The sequence below is a fragment of the Giraffa tippelskirchi genome, chromosome 1 (assembly GCF_054371585.1).
Source record: "Giraffa tippelskirchi isolate mGirTip1 chromosome 1, T2T-mGirTip1v1.2.pri, whole genome shotgun sequence".
Lineage (NCBI taxonomy): Eukaryota > Metazoa > Chordata > Mammalia > Artiodactyla > Giraffidae > Giraffa > Giraffa tippelskirchi.
This window is the reverse complement of record NC_137275.1, coordinates 54,219,542-54,241,434: the sequence shown is the minus strand read 5'-3', so window position 1 is coordinate 54,241,434 and position 21,893 is coordinate 54,219,542. Positions and strand designations below refer to the sequence as shown.

Genomic DNA, 21,893 nt, shown 5'->3' with positions numbered 1-21,893 from the left:
AAAATTTATCTTTGACATTTGACAATGTTATCTTTCAAATACATTCAATTAACAAATGAGAAAACTGAGGCCCAAGGAGTTTATGTAATTTACCCGAAGTTGCACAATTAGTAGGCAGTAAATCCAACGTTCAACTCAGTGTTACCTCCCACACCACAAATCACCAGGGAGAAGTGGGCACAACTGTATGTAAACATCATTAATGAGAAGAAAAGATGACAGTTATGCTGACCTATTTCTTTATTTCAGGTTCAGTCATTTTTAGCATCACTTGATGGAGAGAAGCTGGAGGTCTTAAAAAATGACCTAATTTCCATTAAAGACATCTTTGCAGCCAAAGTATTCGAGACTGAAGAGAACCAAGAAGTGCAAGGTAAAGAAAAATAACCAGATAAAATAGCAAGACAAACGGTTGGTGTCATCCTTATGAAGCTGCTGTTAATAAGCACAGCCCTTTAAATGGGAGAGGCACTAATTCAGCACTCCTGCTAATTGAGCACTCCTGCTCACTTCCCAACTCTGTGCCGCTGCTCTTGTCACAGGAGCTGGTCACACTGACCTACAATCCTCCCTTCCTCTGGGTGGAAACTCCTGAGTCAGGCACCTTTACTTCTCTGATGTCCAGCATGTCACAGGCACACAGCAAATGCATCTGGTCGAATGATCAAAGAGCACAGTGCACTCAACAGGGCCCTGATGGCTAGAGTTTATGCTCCAGTGTCTAATTTTTTATCTGCACTTGGAAGTCGTAGAATGTGGTTGGCGTTGATGGTGGGCAGGTCTTTGAGTGTATTTCTTTTCATATTTTTCTTCTTCCTTTTAACTTCTGTGTGTAGGAGTTAGGGTGTATTTGTAAGTGGCCTACCCTTCCTCCCGAAAGTACAGTTCTGACAAAACCACACAGTACACCAGGGCTTGGAGTGTCAGGCTGTCAGTCACTGCAGTGAGCCAGATGCACCCTCCCATGATACACTTCCAGCCAGATGATGACACGACCCAAGGAGGCTAGACTCTATCTTGTGAGGCAAGGCTTCCTTGAGAGGGGCCAAGATGTTCTCCAGGTTGGATGTGCTTAATGATTAGGTTGTCCATTTGGGAGCAGAATCTAGTAACACATTTGCTATGTACATGGAGAGTGATTGATGTCATCACAATGCACTGCAACTGCCATTGTTTTGTGTAAGTTATGCTGAAAATTTAAGCAACCATGGACACACAAGGCTATCTTCTCCTAGGATCCTCTGAAGGGTCTTACATGCAACATTTTTACTACTTACTTGCTACTTGGCCTTGAACAAGGTATATAACCTTTCTGAAATTCAGTGTTTTACTTATACAATGGAGACAGTGATATCTATTCCCAAGGGCTATTGTAAGGATCCATTTAGATAATATCTGTAAAAATGTACATTACAGTACCTGGAACATGGAACTGCTCAAAGTGTTAGCTGTTCTAATTATCAGACGTGCTAACACTATGCCAGGAAAATAGCAAAGATGAAATAAGTTATAGCTTTTATTTATAATTGTACTTGTGACAATGTACATTCATATCATCCAGTCTCTGGAAGCATTTTGTGCCGAGACGTGATACATACCTTTAAAAAGAAAGTCACTCAGTCTTGTCCGACTCTTTGTGACCCCATGGACTATACAGTCCATCTAGTTCTCCGGGTCAGAATTCTGGAGTGGGTAGCCTTTCCCTTCTCCAGGGATCTTCCCAACCCAGGGATCGAACCCAGATCTCCCACATTGCAGGAGGATTCTTTACCAGCTGAGCCACAAGGGAAGCCCAAGAATACTGGAATGGAGCCTATCCCTTCTCCAGGGGATCTTCCCGACCCAGGAATCATACCGAGGTCTCCTGCATTACAGGCGGATTCTTTACCAACTGAGCTATGAGGGAAGCCCGATACATACCTTTAATCAAAGCTCAAACACAGGAGCTCAAATGCTTCAGCCTAGATGTTCAGGGCAGTATTATTCTAAGCATTTGCAAACTGTCATTTAAAAAATATCTCCCGCCTTATTCCCACATACTGACCTTATGTGCCTTCAGTTTAATGAGATTTATGCTCATTGCATCAAAATAGAAGAATCAATTACACTGAAGCATAGAAAAAGGTCAGTATCAAAGAGACAGTTGGAGAACAACGTTTCTGAGCATTTGCGTGTTGCTCAGTCACAAAGGATGACAGCCTTGTCTTTGCTTTAATAATGAAGAAACTAAGACACTAGCTATCAAAGGTCCTATGGTTTGTATTATGGACCCAAGATGAACTAATGTAGATGCCTCTTCTCCAGAGTAACAATCACCAAAAACTGCAGGCTGTTTTTCTTCAGCTTCATGATGCCTGAGGTAGACCTCTGTCCTATTGGGGGTGTCATTCAGAACAGATAAAAAGAGGATCCCTAACATCAAAGAAATATTGCCAGTGTAAGTTAAGGCAGCTTTGCATCCCCAACAAGTGCTATTTCTTGGATAGGAAACTTGATTCAAACTGTTAAATAGAAAATGTTACTCCACGTGTTATGTTCCAGTCTTAATACAGAGCTCCATAATAAATGGAGATTTTTTAATATGACCAAAAAGCAAATTGCAGTCTTGAATAGCTTGCTTAGGAAATGGTAGATTCGTCTCTCTTTAAGTGATGGAACCCTGTTACTTCCCATAATACAATACATTCATTTTCCTAAAGGACATCTCCAGATTATCAAAACACTACTAATTTTAATTAATTTAATAAATAGATGTCATTTAAATGCCTAAAGAAGAACAGGAGAGAAGAATAGAAGGGTTGTCATTAAATCAATCCAGTTATGATGGAGTGTTATGAATGCCAGAAAGGTGAGGGATTAACTAAAAGCTGTCGAGAACAATCTCGTCAATGAGGGCTAGCAGACAATCCAGGAGCCAAATTCTAGGAGAAACCAGAGCATTTTCATCATATTTTTTCTTGTAAGCGCTTATATTTCTACAATACCTCTAACACCTAAATAATTTATTTGATCGTCTCAGAAAATGTAATAAACTGTCATTTTTAGATAAATTTAATATTGGGCTCCTCTGTTTTTAATAACATTAGCTAATGATTTGCATGTTTGTCTTTCCAGCAACATGTAATTTTATTACACTGCCATGGGTCTCTAATTTGGTTTCCCACTGTTGAATGGAGTTTTTAAAAGCTATTTCCTCTTTTCATTGCCTTGGTGAAAATCTTCTCAGCAACATGTAGAGACCAATAATTGTAGTAATAGGTCTTCTTTGTTGCAACATTCTTTATCATCTGTGTTTTTGTCTACTTTCATTTTTCTCTGTGATGATTTTCCTAAAATGTTTGCTCTGAGTTATTGGTGTATTTCTCTGTTTTATGAAACAAATGCACATTTAAAAACTGGAGATACACAGAGTACATATATCCTAATTTAGTGTGGATTACTTTCAAATATTTTTAATTTCCCTATGTTTATATCTTTGTAGCATATAACAATATAGTTATATAAAACTTTAGTGTTTACAAAATACTTACACGTTTGTTTTATTGGGTCCTTACAATAACACTAAAAAGGAGATGGGTGAGTTTTCTTATCCTAAATTTACAGAAGAGGAAGTGGAAGCTAGGAAGCCTTGTGACTGGTCCCAGTCACAGAGTCACTAACTGCAGGAGCTAGGGAAGAACCCCAGCCTCAAGCCAGGCTCTTTCTACCATTCTGTGCTGCCCTACGCAGAGGAGAAGGACCAGGCAGTTGGGGAATGAGAACCTGCGGGAGCTGCCCTTCTAACTTTGCCCACTTAGAGAGGGTGAGACCAAGACCTCTGACCAGCAGGGAGAGAATCTCAATTTTTGATGGAATCCCATTCGCTTTCTCTCTAATTCTTTCTTTGTAGGCCTCCAGTTCTCCCTTTTTCTGCTTGTGACTAATGCCTTTCTCATCCTAGAAGGCTAGGTTCAAGCATCACCTCCTTCTGGAAGCTTTCTTAATACCCATGATCAAGCCTGCTCTATCTGAGCACTCACCTTATGGATTTTTGTGATTTGCTTGTATCACTTCACCATGAACAAAGACAGCCATCTCTCTACCCCAGGGCACATGCCTCCCTCTGCCGGCCACAGCTACCCTGGCCCCCATCCATGTGACTCACTCCCCTCCGCCTCTGGGCTCTTACTCAAGTCATTTTCTCAGCTGCTCTCCGCTTGAGATTCTTAACCCCCAGCTGTCCCTATTCCTCTTCCTTGGTTTCTTCTTCTCCGTAAAGCTTCTTACCTGACATATATGCTTTCCATCTCTAGATTGACCTGCTCCCCAATGAAAATAAGTATATAAATTCTAGGGAATGATAAACTGACTAGGCCAAATGTTTTGAACAAACACCTATGAGTTACCCTGGCTATCTTGACAAGCTGCTGCTTAACCATTTTGTCTCTAAAACAGAAATAAAGACAGGCAGACAAGTGTTAGCTACAGAATTTCTCACACAGCTTAGTCCTCTCTGAAGCTGCCATCTTCACCCACTAACATAAGCCAGATATTTCCTTCTCAGGGGATTTTGAGATCATGTAGTCAGGCCAGACCCATGATGCTTTTATACTGTACCCCCTCCTCACCCCAGACCAGTGATACAACCCACAGTGGAATCAATTCTTTTATTTATTTATTTTTTATTAAAGTAGTTGAATTACAGTGTTGTGTTAATTACTGCTATACAGCAAAGTGACTCAGTTATACATATATATATATTCTTTTTCATATTATTTTCTGTTATGGTTTATCACAGGATACTGAATGTCATTCCCTGTGCTGTACAGTAGGACCTTGTTGTTTATCCATTCTATTAATATATATACCAATTCGCATCTGCTAATCCCAAACTCCCATTCCTACCCTCTCCCACCCACCTCCGCCTTGGCAACCAGTCTATTCTCTATGTCTTTGATTTTGTTTCTGTTTCACGGAGAGGTTCATTTGTGTCATATTTTAGATTCTGCATATAAGTGATATCATATGGTGTTTGTCTTTCTCTTTCTGATGCACTTCACTTAGTATGATAATCTCTAGTTGCATGAAATCAATTCTTTAGCACTTATCAGAAACTTTAAAAATGGCCTCAACTTGTAGATTCAAATGAGAGATAGAAGATGGTAACTTTTAAAGATCTCTCCTTTTTATTGCCCATCAATAAGATTAATTTTATTTCATGTATATGACATGTTATATAATCAGTATATTAATAAATATGGTACAACTGATTAGTAAATTATTTATTCAATAAATGTTCATTTTATCACCTGTTATGTTCCAGGCACTGTGTTAGATTCTCTGGATTCACGAATGAGCAAAACAAATACCATCTGTACCCTTAGGTAGCTTCCAATCTGGAGAGAAGACATACCATTATGAAATATTGTATGACAAGGCAGGTGTCCTAGGAAACCATGAGAAGTTTCTCCAGAGATATGTTGTTGTAGGTATTAAGATAAAAGTAGATGATCCGCAGAGACTAATTCTGCTTGCTCAGCACTGTGGCTCTGTGGACACAAAAGGGCACCCTGGGGTATCATTAAGGGTTGCAACGCTAAGCATAACAATACTGTAAGCCTTAAATACAGTGTTGTCCCAGGGCTCTCAGGCCTGAGAAATGTCATTAATTTGTTCACGCAGTCATTCAACAAATAGCTGCTGACTGTCTATACCTGTTATGGTATACTTAGTCCCTCCCTGCCCTCATGTGCCCTTCAGTCCAGCCCAGGGGCTCCCCAGCTAGAGCTGCGAGCAGCAAGGCTTTACCAGCCCCTCACCCAGCAGTGGCCTGCTACCTCACCACTGTGCTTGAATACCTGGGCACAGCTCATCTTTGCCCGGCAGCTGGAGGGCGGGCTGCCGCCACCCCCACTTATACTCTGACTGCAGGCTGTAAGGTTGGGGGAGCTGCCACATTCTGCAGGATGAAAAATAAATCATGCTTCTTACTTCTGTCATTTTATATTTCCAGGTATAGAAGAAAAGGGAGAAGAGTTTGCTAGCATGCTTACAGAGCTTCTCTTTGAATTACATGTTGCAGCCACACCTGACAAACTCAATAAGGTCAGCCCCATCTGAGTCTGAGTGTTTGTTTGTTTGTTTTTTAAAAAAGGTCTTGGTTGTAAAATTCCAGAGATTCACCTGAAATAGAAAAACCCCCAAGCCCCAAATGGCACGTGGGGGGAGAGGAGTCCCAGGCCAGTAATTAAGATTTGATGAGGCAACATCATGAAATGTAACTGTTGAGAACATGCTAGGCTGTGTGATGAGACCTGCATTTTAGGTGCAGCTTCACTGGTGTGATCTTGAACAAGTCAATTCTCCACAAAATAGGATTTTATTCAAAGCAGGGTTATCTTCAACCTATGGGAGGAAAGAGGCTGAATTACCAAAGGGCTTTTGCAAATTCCATCTGCTGTCGCCTCTGCCGTTGCCTCAAAAGTGACATGCCAGAATCAGGCAGAGAAAGCACACCAGCCAGAGCCAGGTCACCCGCATGACCCTCCCCTCTGGAAACCTGGTGCCTCATCCTGTCTGAGATCTGCCATCCGGGCTTTCACGGTCTGGGTTCCTCTGATAGTAACACAGGATGTTTTGCAAGTTCGTATAAGGTCTTGCTATAGCATTTCTTAATGAGGTCACTGAGCATTAATTACTTAAAACGGGGTCATTTTCCCCCTTCTCTCTCTCTTTCTTTTTCTTCTTTTTAACGACCAGTGATTGACACAGGTCCTCACTCATCAAGGTGAGTGAGGAAAGGGCAGACTGAGGCAGTGAGGGGCAGACTGAGGCAATGAGGTGCAGAGATGAGTAATTCTTTATCTCTGATAGAGGTCACCAATTCTGGCAGGTCAGTGACTTGAACACAGTGGGGAAATTGCCTCATTCATCTCCGTGCAGCAGCTGCCACTGTTCAGACAGTGAGTGTGGGGTGCCTCCAAAGTCTCACTGGTTTACTTACATAGTCAGGTGAACCTTTGTCCCTAAAAGAGGACACACCAAGGATAGTTTTGTTGGATTTTGTCTCCCCTAATCTTCTCCCTGTTAACTTTTCATCAACACTCTGTGTTAAACTTTGACGTGCAAGGTTTCAAATGAGAAGTCAGTTTCACACAAGCTCAGATAAAACTTAAGCAAACAGCTTAAGAGCTAGTGAGTCTGCCCTTGCAAAATCCAGGGAATAATACGTAGAGAAGGTGGTTCCTGCTTGGTCAATAACTTTAAAGGCCACATGTTGCTCAAATTGCACTCATGTGAAATGAAATTAATCATAGTTCTCTCCTCCCCCACCACCACCCTGAGGTCAGAAGACCTGGCATGGCTGGAGAGGAGCAGAGCCATCCTTCATCTTCCCAGTGTGATACATTATTAGGCTCATGAAACACTGAGGGCTTCATGAAACATGACAGAAGAAGAAATTTGCTTTAGCAATGACCCTGGCTAAATTTCATATATGTATATATTCTATCATGCTTTTATAGTTGGTCAGGAAAAGTGAAAAATAGACTGTGGCTTTTCCAGAGTGACTGTCACTTTTATTCCTATCTGAATATCATTTTAGAATGCTTTCCAAACATTTCTCTGGCCCTGCAGTATTCTCTCCATACGTTCTTTCTATTATGTCCCTTTTCTTACTGTATTTTACCAGAAAGCAACAACAAGGTGTTTTTAAGGAGGTTGAGTAATTGCCCCACCACTCTTTAAACGTACAGAAAACCACCCTCAGTGGATTAGGATTTGATCCAAGTCATGGGATTGGCTTTTGTGTCTCTGTATTTGTACAATAGACATATTGTTTTGGTTGTGGGTGGGGGTCCTTTGCAGGCCATGAAAAAAGCTCATGACTGGGTGGAAGAGGATCAAACTGTGGTATCAGTAGATGTGGCTAAAGAGTCAGAAGACAAAACTGAGAAGGAAGAAAAGGAAGAGAAACCTGAAAACCCTGAAGAAGACAAGAAGAAAGAAAAGACAAATAAGACAGTCGAGGTAAACATGTTACAGATCATCCACCTAAAGAGCAGTAATACGTAAATTTTATTAGCAGCTTAATGATAAGTGAGGCAAAGCCATTTCATTTTCATTTGTACCCTATTCCACACCAATATGAGTATTAATGTAATAAACACTAAAATCCCTCTATGCCAAGACATTTCATGACTTAGCACAGATATTGTAGCCTTCCTCCATAGCTTTACAATTATAATTTAAAGGAAAAAAGATCTTTAAGAACATAGTTGATTTATCTTTAGGGTAATGTTCCATCCTATATGCAAATTTGTAACCATAAAATGTCTTTATGCCCTTTAACTAATGAGGTAATTGAAGCTTTTTTGAAAAAATTTCATTACCATAGTTTTTATTCTGTAGTTTAATAAATTTATATGTGCATAATTTAGAATCTGCCTGTGTTAAAAAAATGCATTTGCAATAACTTCATTTTACATTGAATTTTAGATAAAGAAACCTACAATTTAGATCACTCTAAAGAAAAATATCTACTGAGGTCTACTCATTCAGCCATCCTGTCTACACGCTTTCTTGAGTATCTGCCTGTTAGGTGCCCAGCTTACGCTGAGAACTGGGGCGTGTACATGTGTGTGCTCAGTTGCTAAGTTGTGTCTGACTCTTTGTGACTCCATGAGCCTAGCCTGCCAGGCTCCTCTGTCCATGGAACTTTCCAGGCAAGAGTACTAGAATGGGTTTCCATTTCCTTCTCCAGGAGATCTTCCCTACCCAAGGATCGAACCCATGTCTTTTACATCTCCTGCATTGGCAGGCGGATTCTTTACCAGCTGGGCCACCGGGGAAGCCCGAGAACTGGGGACCCAGCTATAAAGAAGGATTGTCATGTCCCTGGGACCTGGTGACACTTCTATTTTATGGTAGCATTTCCATTTAGAATAGTCTTAGGTACACCCATTAAACTTTGGGTAATTTTTTTTCAGGTCATATTTGTTTGGTTTGCTTCCCAAGAATTATTTAGTTTTTTCAATGTCACAAGATTTTTTAGAAAGTATTTGCTCAGTGAATAATTTTCTGACTGATACGTTTGCTTTCAGGAAGTATACATGCTGTCCATCGAAAGCCTGGCAGAAGTAACAGCTCGCTGTATTGAGCAGCTTCATAAAGTAGCAGAATTAATTCTTCATGGACAAGAAGAAGAAAAATCAGCTCAGGACCAAGCAAAAGTTCTGATAAAGTAAATGTTACTTTTAATTCTTATTTCTCAAATTTTATGTATTTGTGTCATTCAAACGCACACACAGACCCATGTACACCCTTGGCTACTAAAGATTCTGATTTCATGTCAACTAGTTCCATTGTTCTGTGGTCATCTTGAGAAATAAGGACTCTCTTAAGAAATGAACATGCTAGGGAGAATAGTAATAGTTAGCTAGACATTCCAAGAATTATTTTTTGAGAGATTTAAGGGAAGACACCCTAAATCATTCAGAGCTAAGTGTTTGTTTTAGTTGGTCGGGGTCTTGGAAGTACAAACCTTTGAAGATAATTACATTTTCAACATGCCACACAAATAGAGAAAAGACACCTTAATGGACTTCTCAGCTAGTTTCATAGAGATATACAAACCAACCCCACTGTTCCTAGGGACTTACACCAGCTCTGTATATTCTGAATCTGGCAATGATGGTCACTATTGTAAGCCAGGTCACTGTGGATTGCTTGTGTGTGCGTATTTGCTGTAATATGTTTGCTTTTCAAATGTGTATATATGTAATGTTATATACATGAAAATAGCTGGTATCAAGTGTTCATTAAAATAGTTGATTATGGAAGTGAAGAATAAGCCATTAACTTTTAGGCACATGACTATATGCTGTGGTATAGAGAACTAGCACAGGTCCAAATGCCCTCTCATTATTATAAATATATAGACACAGGAGCCAAAATAAGAGCCTCCTAAAATATATGGGTGCATGCGCACATGCATACACACACACACACACACACACGTTTGAACACTTTCACTCAACTAGTCTTCTTTTATTACTGCATTCAGCAATGTAGGTTGAGGAGCAAATTTTTAGTGGAAAGACGTTCCCAAAACTCATTCTTAGTGTCTTTGGTGGCATTTTTCCTCACTTGTCCAGATTTGGCATCTAGTTTAGATTTTCATATCTAAACATGTGGAAATCAAAGATATTATAAGCCCTGCACAATCCTGCCCTTAAAATGCAGACAAAGAATATACTTGTCTCAGTGTAGAGGGAAGAGGAAACAGTAAAACAGGAAAGGTTTAAGGTATTGAGGAAAAATCTGAGTACTATTTATGGTGCTGATTTGAAAGAGGAGGGCTGAAGTCAGAGGTTTCTGAGTATGGAAAGTAGAGCCGTACCCTTAGCTCCTTTCCTATTCCCAGCCCCTGACTATCCCAACCTTACCAAGCTGCACCAAGAAAAAGGTAATAAGGCCTCATATATGTCTGTATAATAAGTGCCTTGCCACCCACGTGCCCAAGAACATAGGCAGAATTACTCTTTGCCACCTCCAGCCTTACTCCTGACCCTTTTTGCAGATAAGTCTTGGATGGGTGGATGGGTGGAAGGAGGGATAGATGGATATAGGGCAACACACCTGAATACGTAGTCTGGACACAACCCCTATTTATCAGAATGAAACTTACTTCCACTGACATCACTAAATCTTTTAATGTGTAAGATTCTTAACTTGGAGTTATTGTTTTGCTAATAGCACTTTAATCACTGTTCATGTAAGTATATATACTTGTTAAAAAATTAGGCAATATGCACATTGTTAGGTAATTAGGTTTTCAGGTTTTGTCATCATCTTCTGTATTATGACAAATATTGCTTTGCTAAATATTTGTATCTACCTTGTGTTATTTTCTTGGGATAAAGTCCTACACGTAGAAAGGCTGGAATAAACCGAGTTTTGATGTAAGTCTTAAAAAACATATTCTACAGTATCTTTGATTTGAGGTATCTCATAAAAACATAATCAAAATATAAAGAGACATCTGAGTTTGAATCCCAGCTCTATCATATTCTTGTCCTAAGCAAGTTACTTAACCTTCTTAAATGTCAATTTCTTCATTTATAAAATGGGAATAATCACAGACCCTAATGAAGCCATTGTGAGGATTAAATGTGATTATGCATACAAACGTACTTAACATGGTACCTCAGTGACTGTTCATTATTATTTTCAAATGACCAAAATGCTGGAATAAGTCCCTTGGCAATAGTCTTAAACCCCTACATATGTGGAACTCAAGCCTGGTAATTTCCTGCATATGTTTTTGCTTCTGAAAAGAGGTAGGGTGAGAATTAGATTGAACTGTGATTGTGAGTCATGGAAGAATACTAAGGGAAATTTCTACAGAGCATCTTCAAACTTGTGTGCCCTTCTTTTAAAGGGAATGCTGTATTAGTATCAATAATTGTATTAACAATTCAATTATTTTCCTTTACTAAAAATCCCCAAATCTCTTTTTTTTCTTCTTTCAGATTAACTACTGCAATGTGCAAAGAAGTGGCCTCCTTATCAGAGAAGTTTATAACTTCTTTAACCACTGTTGGGGTAAGACTGTAATGCGGGCTCTTTTTTTCACCTTTTTTAAGGGAAGGTCTGTTAGGGGCTGTGAGATGAAGTAGAGGATGGAATGCCTTCTTTGATAGCTCCACAAGCAGAAGTGCAGCCAAGACATTTACTAAAATGAGGCTTGAGCATCTTCTTTGGCAACAGGTGGCTCGAGGCTCTCATCTGATTGAGTTCTAGATGTGACCATATCAGTTATACAAGATATTGGGTGGATTTTCAAACCTCTCTGGGTCTCATTTCCTTTATTTGTTAAAGAAAAAATATCAAATGAAGATTCTTTCTATTACTTAATGTCTGTGATGTATAATACCAAAATCTCTATTAAAATAATTCATTCTTAATATTCACATTCACTTGTCCTCAAAGCTTATTTTATAAGCCACACAAGATTTGTCTGAGCTTTATTGTTACACTTCAGCTTTAACCAAAAGAAAAAAATATTATCAACCAATCTGTAGAAGTGTTTCTGTTCTCAAAGTAACAAATTTGAGAGGTTTGGCATTCCTTGGAGATGTGGCTTCTGGATATTTTCTTGAGAAATCAGTCATGTTATATATAACTCAACCTAGTGGAACTGGAGGAGACAGTGGAAATTATTCCTTTTCAACCTTTCCACTTTTCCTTTAAGTCCCTGGATGCAAGGGCAGATGGTTCTTTACATGAGAAACAGTAAATTTTGCTTCCTGTCTTAGCTAGGGTGTTTGGGTAATAAATGTATTAGTGTCCTAGGGCTGCCTTGACAAGTACTGCACACTGGGTGACCAGCACAACCTCAACTAATTAAATCTGTAAAGCCCTATCTCCAAATAAGGTCATATTCTGATATACTGGAGGTAAGGGCTTCAACATATCTCTTTGGGGGCCACAATTCAATCCATGACAGGCAGTAAAGGAACTTTATTAAAGGTGGTGGAGATGTATGAGCAGCTGTGGGAACTCCTCACCAGAGCTCATGTACCTTCTCTCTGAAGTGTTACTATTAATATTAATATGACTCAATTATAGCAGTTCCCAGTTCTCTCCCTTCAAATTCCAGGATCCTAGGTGAGAAGGTTTGAAAGGCTCAATAGCATGCCTCAGATATCCATCTGGTGTCACCAGTAGTGACTGAGGACAGGATCATTGCATGTAGACCTACCTGGCTGCTGCGAGGCACCTCTCCTCACCCCAGGAGAAGGGCAGTTCTCAAAAAAAAAGCAGAAATGATTGTGGACTGAGTGTCAGGAGATGTATGCCTCCAACACTTCTATAAGTGGCTTAGTTAATAAAGGATGAGCTACATACCAGTGATTCATTCTGCTGTCAGAGAATATGGTCTGCATCTCCTATTTTGCAAAACACCAACTTTTAATATTTGTCTAATTTTAGGCCTTCAGCAGCAGAGCTTCACTGTAAGCAGGCTGAGTGAAGGGGGGGTTGCAGGTAGAAGCTTATTCATAGGATAGGCTTGATAAAGGGCATTTATGTGCTCAGCATTGCCTAGGTTAACTCATGCTTGTGGACCTTGGTGTAACCGCTAGATTTACAGAGAGATGTGAAGTCTTAATCAGAATGGAATGACCTTGGCAACTTGGCTTCCCAAGGCTCTACTGTATCCTCTTCTCACTCTTTCCGCTCTTTTCCGGTTTACTACCTGAGACACTGAGTCCCAGAGGGGTGAGCTGATTCACCCAGGCTTCTCAGTTAGTCTCTCAACTCCCAGTTGGCTGCCCATCAGACACAGGAGGCAGACAGCTAACTGGCTGTCTGTGGTTTCCTAGTGATGAGGATATATATGTCTTTGTGTATAGGTGCTATATGTTTTTTATGATTCATGTTAAACGTGAATTTATTTTTTTAATTTATTTATTTTTAATTGAAGGATAATTGCTTTACAGTATTGCATTGGTTTCTACCAAACATCAACATGAAATAGCCATGGATTTACCCATGTTAAACATTAATTTATTTACGTTGATGGGTAATATTCATGGTATTGCTTTCCGTTCTCTTTAAAGTAGTGTATTCCAACACAATGCTTCTCAAACCTTAATGTGCAAACAAATAACCTAGAGATCTTATTAAATGCAGATTTTGATTCAGTGGGTCTTGGATGAGCACTGAGATTCTGCATTTCTAACAAGCTCTCAGGTGGTAGCAGTGCTCCTGATTCATATCCTACTTTTTGAGTAGCAAAGTTCTAGCAGATAAGTATGTACTTGAATGAATATACACACAAAAATGAATGAATATACACACATACACATATACACATAAAATACACACACACGTATGTCCAAATGTTTGTATATACAAAATCAGGAACACACAAATTATCATTTTGAAGAAGGAAAAAACCAGATCTAAAGATGCTTTATGAAATGCCATCTCACCACAACAGTACCTCTCATCTTGTGCTGTAATAAATCATTCATATCAAGTCATTGTTTCTGTTCTCTAAAAGAGCCATTATTCATAACTTGAAGTTAATGAGTGTATATTGCTCTCCAGACTCTATTTAAATTGCTTGCACATCTCATTGATTCTGAAAGCCAATGTCATTTTATTGCCCTCATTTTGATTATATTTTAGAGGTTTATTGATAATCAAATAAACATGAAAGCAAACCATAATGGATTTTCTGGTTACTTACTAAAATGACTGGGTTTTTAAAGAGTTTTTTTCCCAAGACTCCATTATGCTTTCCCCAGTAAGACATTACTTAGCCCTCAGTAGAGTAATGTCAATGAAAGTGGGCTGCTCTGGGAAGATAGACTTCATTTATATCCTTTTGTTTACCGTAACATTTTTCGAGTACCGTGAGAGAAAACAGCCTATTAAGATTGCCGTCTCTCTTTCTAGTCCCTTTAATTATTTATTGTCTAAGAGTAGATTAAACATTTTAGATAGAGAAGACTGTTGATTAATGGACCAGTAGCGGACATAATAATAATGGTTACATGGACACTAACTCACTTTTTGAACACCTGCTTAACACCAGACTCTGTATTCTGCACTTTACATATATTCATGTTTTGCAAACTGGAAAATGCCAACCTGTTTGCAAGTTATATTCAAGAGTATTTTAACTTTGCTGCCAACCTAGAAAACATACCCTATAACCAAGTACCTGTGCTTGCATTTAAAAGAAAAACAGACCAACTAGGGCTGGGACTAGGGAGGCAAATAAAGGTACTTAACCTGTTTACCAAATTTAAGGGGACCATTTCTCAAAAAGAGACAAAGAGACAACTTCAGTCATATAGATAGATGCAATATGTAAAAAATCAAAATGAACACCGAAGTCATGATGATCAAAATATAAAAATTTTAAGTAATGACTGAAGCCGACTCTGTCCAATTCAATCTCACTCACCTCCCCCTAATCCCTGACCTGATACAAGATTTGAATGGTTTAAAAGGTCTGAGTTTAAGTTTCTAGCTATATGACCTTAAATAACTTGCTCAACCTTCCTGATTCATATTTTCTCATCTGTGAATCAGAGTTATCGTGGTCCCTGCCTACCCCCTAAGATTTCTGTGGAAATTAAATGAGGTCGTGTAGGGGAAACACCAAGTATGAAGCCTTATGTATAGTAAGCATCCCACTTCTCCCCCTTCTTCTCTAAGAGATCCCTCATAAAGCCAGCGTCTTATACTTTCTTTGACAAGCCTTGGAGTATGAGCACCTAATCTGTCAATTTCATACTTTTGATTCCACAGAGCAACCAGAAGGCTGAGGTCCTTAACCCCATGATCAATAGTGTACTGTTAGAGGTAAGTGGCCCCCCAGAGAGAAAATGCTTCTGAATTAAACCAAATGTTAGAGCTACATGTTTTGTCTTCCTCCCAGGCAGCAAGTATTATTGCAATTCTAAATTTTATAGTCTACAGCTTTTTTTGAGTACATTTGTATAGTTCAACCAGCTGTAAACCCTCGGGTGAAACAACAATACCTAATTTTCAAGAGTTCCTGATTATAAAGAGAAATGCTAAGCTTGCACGTTATTTCTGTCGCTGTTTCCTCCGGCAGAAGCACATTTCTGCTGCCAAGTTTGACACCAGATTTAACACTGTATTATTGGCTGCAACGAGGGATTCTTGCTTAATGGTGATTTTTTTGTAAAAGTGAGCACTTCCCTCCATTCACAATAACCTTGCGTTTAGCCAGGTCTAAGCTCCAGACTGGCAAAAAATTACAGGTAAATATTTAGCATCTGCCCATTCACTAACCAGAGGCAAGATCCTCTGTGACCACTCACTCTGTGGCCTGCCTACCCACCAGGATGTTGTAATATGGACATGCCGCTGCCCCACACAGCTGTGGCTTTGCCAGAAGCAGCAATGTAAAAGAGAAGAAAAGGGACCCAGGACACCACATTCTTGACCCATAGGCACTGTGTTCCATCTGTGGCTAGTGGGGGAAATTCTTCTATTAGGGATCAGCCATAAGGAACTGGCACTTCTGTAGCCCCAGGGAACCCAACTGAAACCACAAAGTGTTGATAAGTTAAGTTTGAATATAAGCAGCATATATACAGTGGTTTCTTGCTCTCTGAAGTACCTGTCAAATGCAAAATTTGGAAATTACAAAAGTGAGGGAAGGCTACATATAAATATATAGCAATGCACTCAGGAATTAGGTCTTACCTTTAAGGAAAACTACCAAAGTACAGGAGTAACAGTGGTGACACCAAGTGTTATTGTTTAAGACATAGCCTCCCAGAGGGATGGAGTTGACATTCAGGGACCACAGAGGAAGATTCTGGAGGATAAGCTAAAAGGAAATCCAGGCAATCAGAGGAAGAACATGGAACCTGAAAACCTTTTCCTTGGCCACCCAAAAGGCATTAGCAGATGAATTACCGTCGGTCATGAAGAGTATGAAGTCAAATCGTTTATTCATTCCTTTGGTGGAAGTTTTCTCCTGTTTTAATTACCTGAAACTTTAAGTGGTCTCTTGTGGAATACTGTCTGTTAGAGCACCCATGAACATGAATAGCAATGTCAAATATCCAAACCAAGTGGAGGGTACCAACATGAATGGGAAGATGACAGCAGTCAAGGATTTGCCATGAATAATTGCACAATATCTCCAGTAATCCATTATTGTTTATTCATCTATACGTGTTAGTCACTCAGTCGTGTCCGACTCTTTGCCACCCCATGGACTGTAGCCCCCCAGGCTACTCTCACCAGGCTAATCCCACAAGGATTTTCCTGGCAAGAATGCTAGAGTGGGTTGCCATTTCCTTCTCCAGGGGATCGTCACAACCTAGAGATCGAACCCAGGTCTCCTGCACTGCAGGCAAATCCTTTACCATCTGAGCCACCAGGGAAGCCCTTCTTCATCTATAGGTTAAGACAAACTACAGCCTCCTTCATGCTATGCTTTTGTGTTATTTCAGGGCAGTGGGATTGATCTGGAAAAAGGATAAGTAAGACCGGACATAATGGGTATTGACTATACACACATAATATACCCTGAAGTGTAAGTGTTAGTCACTCAGTCATGTCCAACACTTTGATCCCCATGGACTCTGTTCACGGGATTCTCCAGGCAAGAATACTGGAGTGGGTTTCCATTTCCTTCTCCAGGGATCTTCCTAACACCAGGGATCAAACCCGGGTCTGGTGCATTGCAGACAGATTCTTTACCGTCTGAGCCACCTGGAAAGCCCTAATATACCCTAAAAGTCTATGGAAATGGCTTGCCTCATTATAAGTGAATTCTTCTCTCTGTTAGTGTAGATAATTCAGAGCTGGTTGCACGCCATCCAACAAAATGTGTTTATATCTGCTTTAAGCAACAGCATTAAAAGAAAAATATTCTAAAATAGTGTGGAGTTTGAGGAGAAGAACATTATCAAATGGGAAGAATTGTCAAGCTGGAACTCTGATAGTAACCCTTCAATGACAATTTTCTCCATTCACAGGGCTGCAATAGCACCACATATATACAGGATGCCTTCCAGCTGCTGCTGCCTGTCCTGCAGGTTTCACACATCCAGACCAATTGTTCCAAAGTACAGCCATGACCTGGCCAGACTTCATCTTGTTAAAGGAAACAGTGGGCCCTGTTGCTCCGATGTGCATTTCATGGGATGTTTTCCATGCATCCAACCACAGACGCCCGTTTGGAGACACTACAAGCAATTTTGCACAGACAGTATTGAGAATGCAAGTTTAAAGAGAGTATCATTTCTCTTAATGTATATGGTTGTTTTTACAAATAATTATGTTTCTTTTATGTTAATTTAAACTTTCACAGCTTTGTATTGATAATTTCCTTTAATCTAGAGTTCACTCACAAATATTCATTTCCATTTTCCTGGTTAAGCATGTTATCTTTGGCAAATCATGAGAGGACCCTAGACTTTAAATTTCCACTTAAAATTTTCCCATTCTTATAGTATGACTTTAAATCAGTTCTTATAGTGGACTTAGTTTTATTATATAAATGCCATGGGCAGAGATAACACTACTTATAGATTTTTACCTATTATAGTGAAAGGGGAATATAGGTGTCTCTTTATAGTCATTCATTCTTCAAACAAGCATATATTGAGCCCCTACTGTGTGCTCACAATAGAAGAACATGATCTTACCCCGGTAGAAACAGATATTCTGAAATAGGACTTACAGTCATTCTGAAAATGCTTTAAAATACTAATAATTTTTCTAAACCTTAAAAAATTTGATGAACAAGGTAAATGGGTATTTTTTTAAATGTTCTACCCCTCAGCAGATTGGATTTTTTCATATTCCTTGAACTTTTTTATCCAAAACTTTACATGTGGGATGAAAATACATATGACAAGGGATATGAAAGAATATTTTGTTTAAAACTGACTTCTTATGACCATAAATACAAAATGGCATAATCACAGAGCTTGCAAGTATTTAGATAGAATATCAGAGGGATTACAACACAGTAGACCCCCAGGACTGCACTTTAAAATCTACTACAGTTGAGTCAAGCTATTCCATGAATACACAGATCACACTCCCTGGTGGCAAATGCCGTCATTGCTTCTAAAGACAGAAAATATTGATGTATGGATAACTAAATGGTATTACAATCCAAGAGGCTGCACCGAAGACCCTGCAGCCAGGAGAGGCATTGTCAATGGGCAGTTCTCCCCTCCAGCCCCAGTGTTCACTCTGGGTAGGGGTTTCATACAACGTTCTTACCTGGGAGCCCCAGTGACAGCCTTCCCAGGTACTATCACAAGGTGTCTTACCCAGTGGCTGTCCTCTGGTGAAACGAAGCCTGTACGTTAGCCTCATTCACATTCGCTTTTATTCCCCTGGTAGAATAGACCAACTTTTGTTCCATATAGGTAAAGTAGGGATCTTTTCGTATCATCCTACTTCTTAGCAATATATTTTCCAATATCCTGCATTTCATTTGTGTATCTCCTGAAACAGCCAAATGGAAAATATAAGAAGTTATTTATAATCTGGAAAAAAATTCTCTGTGGAATCAATTAAAGGTGGTTTTTCCTCCTTGACTTTTGATTGCCTGAAATGTTTCTGCTGTTAAGTCTAGAGAACAACTAACAGATGAAAATGTTGCATTTGCCTCTTCATAAATTTTGAACTTTTTATGTATAGAGCAGCGGAAAGGGTTGAGATTTACAATTTCCTCATACCAGAGTTTTTTAGCATCAGATGGACTTATAGATGTTAACAGGAAATGTAAAAGAAACAGATAGTTGCAAAGGGGCTAGAAATTAGATTTTAAGCCTTCACTCATTTAGTGCATAGCAAAATTTTTAATCATGAAATGAAATAGAAATCTACAAAAGACTAACAGAATTATTTTTTAAGTGATGGCATTATTTGCATTGCATTTGTATATTTTTTGATAGGATGTGAGTATTGCCAAGTGAAAACACAGGCTGAGAGATGATTCCTGGGGCCTAGTTCCATGGTCTGTGAATTACATTATTTAAGAGAGAATCATCATTTAAAATATATCCACTCTCCAGGATTGCTCTCTTTCAATACTGTTTTTCACCATCACTTTTAAATAATTTCTTCTTTGCTTTGCTTTAAAAGCTAGCAAAGCACATGATCCAGATCTGAGCAAGTGTCAATCAGTTACTGAATGAATGATTTAACAGACTTACTCTGGAAGTTTTGTATTCCTTCAATAATCCCTTACAGAAATTGGGTTCATTTCAATCTATGCAATTACCCTGAACATGCATGCCAGTTCTTTTTTTTTTCTTACATCAAGTGCAAAAGAAGTTCTAGTCTAAATAATGAATGTAGTCTTGTGCCTATGCTTGTGCCTTATTAAATAAAAAGCTTCAAAAGCATATTTCAAATTCAAAGCAAAATGCATCCAAGAAAATTGCTTTTTGGTATTGATACATGCAGCTCTAAAGGGCAAAATCCCAACTCTTAAAGGAAAGTATTTAATCCTGAACTTCAGACAGACGCCTCCCTCTCCTCCGGGTCTCACACTGGGCTGTACATCAAGCCCATGGTTAAATGAGCTGTGTGGCTGGCTGGGCAATGCCAGGGATGAGCCGCTTCAGCTGCACCCACCAAGGGGTGGACCATGGACCTCAGCTGCAGAACTCCAAGGGGAAGAAGCACCTTGGACAGGTGAAGAAAAGTGCAGATTACATGAGAGAAATCTGAACCCAGAAATTAAGTGTCTCCTGTGCTTTGTATTAATAGAAGTCAGCTGCCCCCAGGTGATCCCATATCTGGAAAGTTAAATTCTGCACAGGCTGCCAGGCTGTGCTTAAGTTAGAAACAAAAGCAGGCAAATTCCAGTCACAACCATCCCAGAGCTCTAGGACATAACGTCTTAGGAAGTAATTCAGCAAAAATGTGAAATAAGCATATTTCTCTTCTTTCCTAAAAAAATGTATACATTTGTAATATGTTTGTATGCTGAACAGATGGGGTGGATCATAACACATGACTTCAATTCATATTTAATTTTATAAAAGCAGTTATTCTTCAAGGTCAAGCTAGTTTTTTGTAATGTCAAAATTGCCCTTTGATGTTCCTCTTAAACGTGCCCTACATTCTGATATTCAGATCCAGGCTTCAACTTGGTTTCTTAAGCAGTTGGTTTGTAAAGTCACATCAGAAGAAATCATAATGAAAATTCATTTCAGAACTGCAATTTTGCCTTGATTTTGTAGTTGATTAAGATTCAAAAAGCCATCAGAGTGGATTTAGACCAGCCATTCGTCACATTGGAAAAAAATCATGTGGTTAACCATTTGTTGTATTTTTTTAGCTATATCATAACTTATTCAGGTTGATGTTCCTTTTCTGTATATTTAAAAACTTCCCTGGTGGCTCAGACAGTAAAGCATCTGCTTACAATGTGGGAGACCTGGGTTCGATCCCTGGGTCGGGAAGATCCCCTGGAGAAGGAAATGGTAACCCACTCTAGTACTCTTGCCTGGAAAATCCCATGGATGGAGGAGCCTGGTAGGCTATAGCCCACGGGGTCGCAAAGAGTCGGACACGACTGAGCGACTCCACTTCTGTATATTTGCCTATAATAGATGCTCCACTGCAATGTCTGCTGTTAAACAAATCTGAATTCTTTTGTGTGTATACTCACTTAGCTCCTGAAAATAATCTGAGTTAGTCTACCCTTTGGGTATTTTACTTTTAGCAATGATTAGCTTATAGCCCAATAGTAAGAAATTGATGGTGTTTCTGATATTTCTGGTGTCTAGAGCCATCATAGACTGGGAATAGAACCTGATTTTGTAGGATAAGAATTTTGTGTTAGAATTGAAGCTGTTACCTTTGTCTGGATCAAAGAGTGTTTTTTCTCTGCATGAGCTGTCAGCCAAAAAGCAATAGGATTATGTCTGCCTGTGGTCACTGCTGACTCACTTGAAGGCCTGTCTCTTCTATTAGTCTCAAAGAAATTCCATACTGCAGAAGAATAGTATGTACATTTCGTATATGACTCCCCTGAGAACAAAAGTTTAGGGTGATTCCGAAATGGTCTGTCTCCCTGCCCTGGGTTTCACCACTAGGTTTCTAGAGCTGCCATTTGGAGGGAAAAGTCAGCAGAGAAGCCAAGAGCAGATGGGTGAAACCTTGGCAAAAGCAAAACTAATTCTCTGCCTTTGAGTCCCTGCCATCTTTATCCTTTTTCTCTCTCAAGACTTTCTTGACAGTCATTAAGTGCCTCTCTTCCAAGATAAGCTTTTCACATCCTGACTCTTTTTCATGTCTCCTCGTCTTCCCTTTCTCCTTCTTTGCATTTATATTCTCCTTCCCCATTTACCTCACCAGAAAACAATCCAGCCAAAAAT

At 39.4% G+C, this 21,893-nt stretch overlaps 1 protein-coding gene across 8 annotated transcripts in view; it reads left to right on the top strand.

Moving 5' to 3' along the window:
* Positions 1–19,097, top strand: part of FAM114A1 (family with sequence similarity 114 member A1) — a 72,520-nt gene extending 53,423 nt beyond the window's left edge. For 5 of the 8 annotated variants that reach the window (XM_081526073.1, XM_081525817.1, XM_081525905.1 and 2 more), the window contains exons 8-14: positions 250–373; positions 5,993–6,084; positions 7,846–8,007; positions 9,081–9,220; positions 11,511–11,583; positions 15,307–15,360; positions 17,520–19,097. In XM_081526073.1, coding sequence (XP_081382199.1) covers positions 250–373; positions 5,993–6,084; positions 7,846–8,007; positions 9,081–9,220; positions 11,511–11,583; positions 15,307–15,360; positions 17,520–17,621 — 747 coding nt within the window. In that variant the 3' untranslated portion in view covers positions 17,622–19,097. The remainder of the gene's footprint in view (positions 1–249; positions 374–5,992; positions 6,085–7,845; positions 8,008–9,080; positions 9,221–11,510; positions 11,584–15,306; positions 15,361–17,519) is intronic. The other 3 variants (XM_081526332.1, XM_081526229.1, XM_081526151.1) reach the window with 1 other exon arrangement.
* The last annotated feature ends 2,796 nt before the right edge of the window (positions 19,098–21,893 follow it).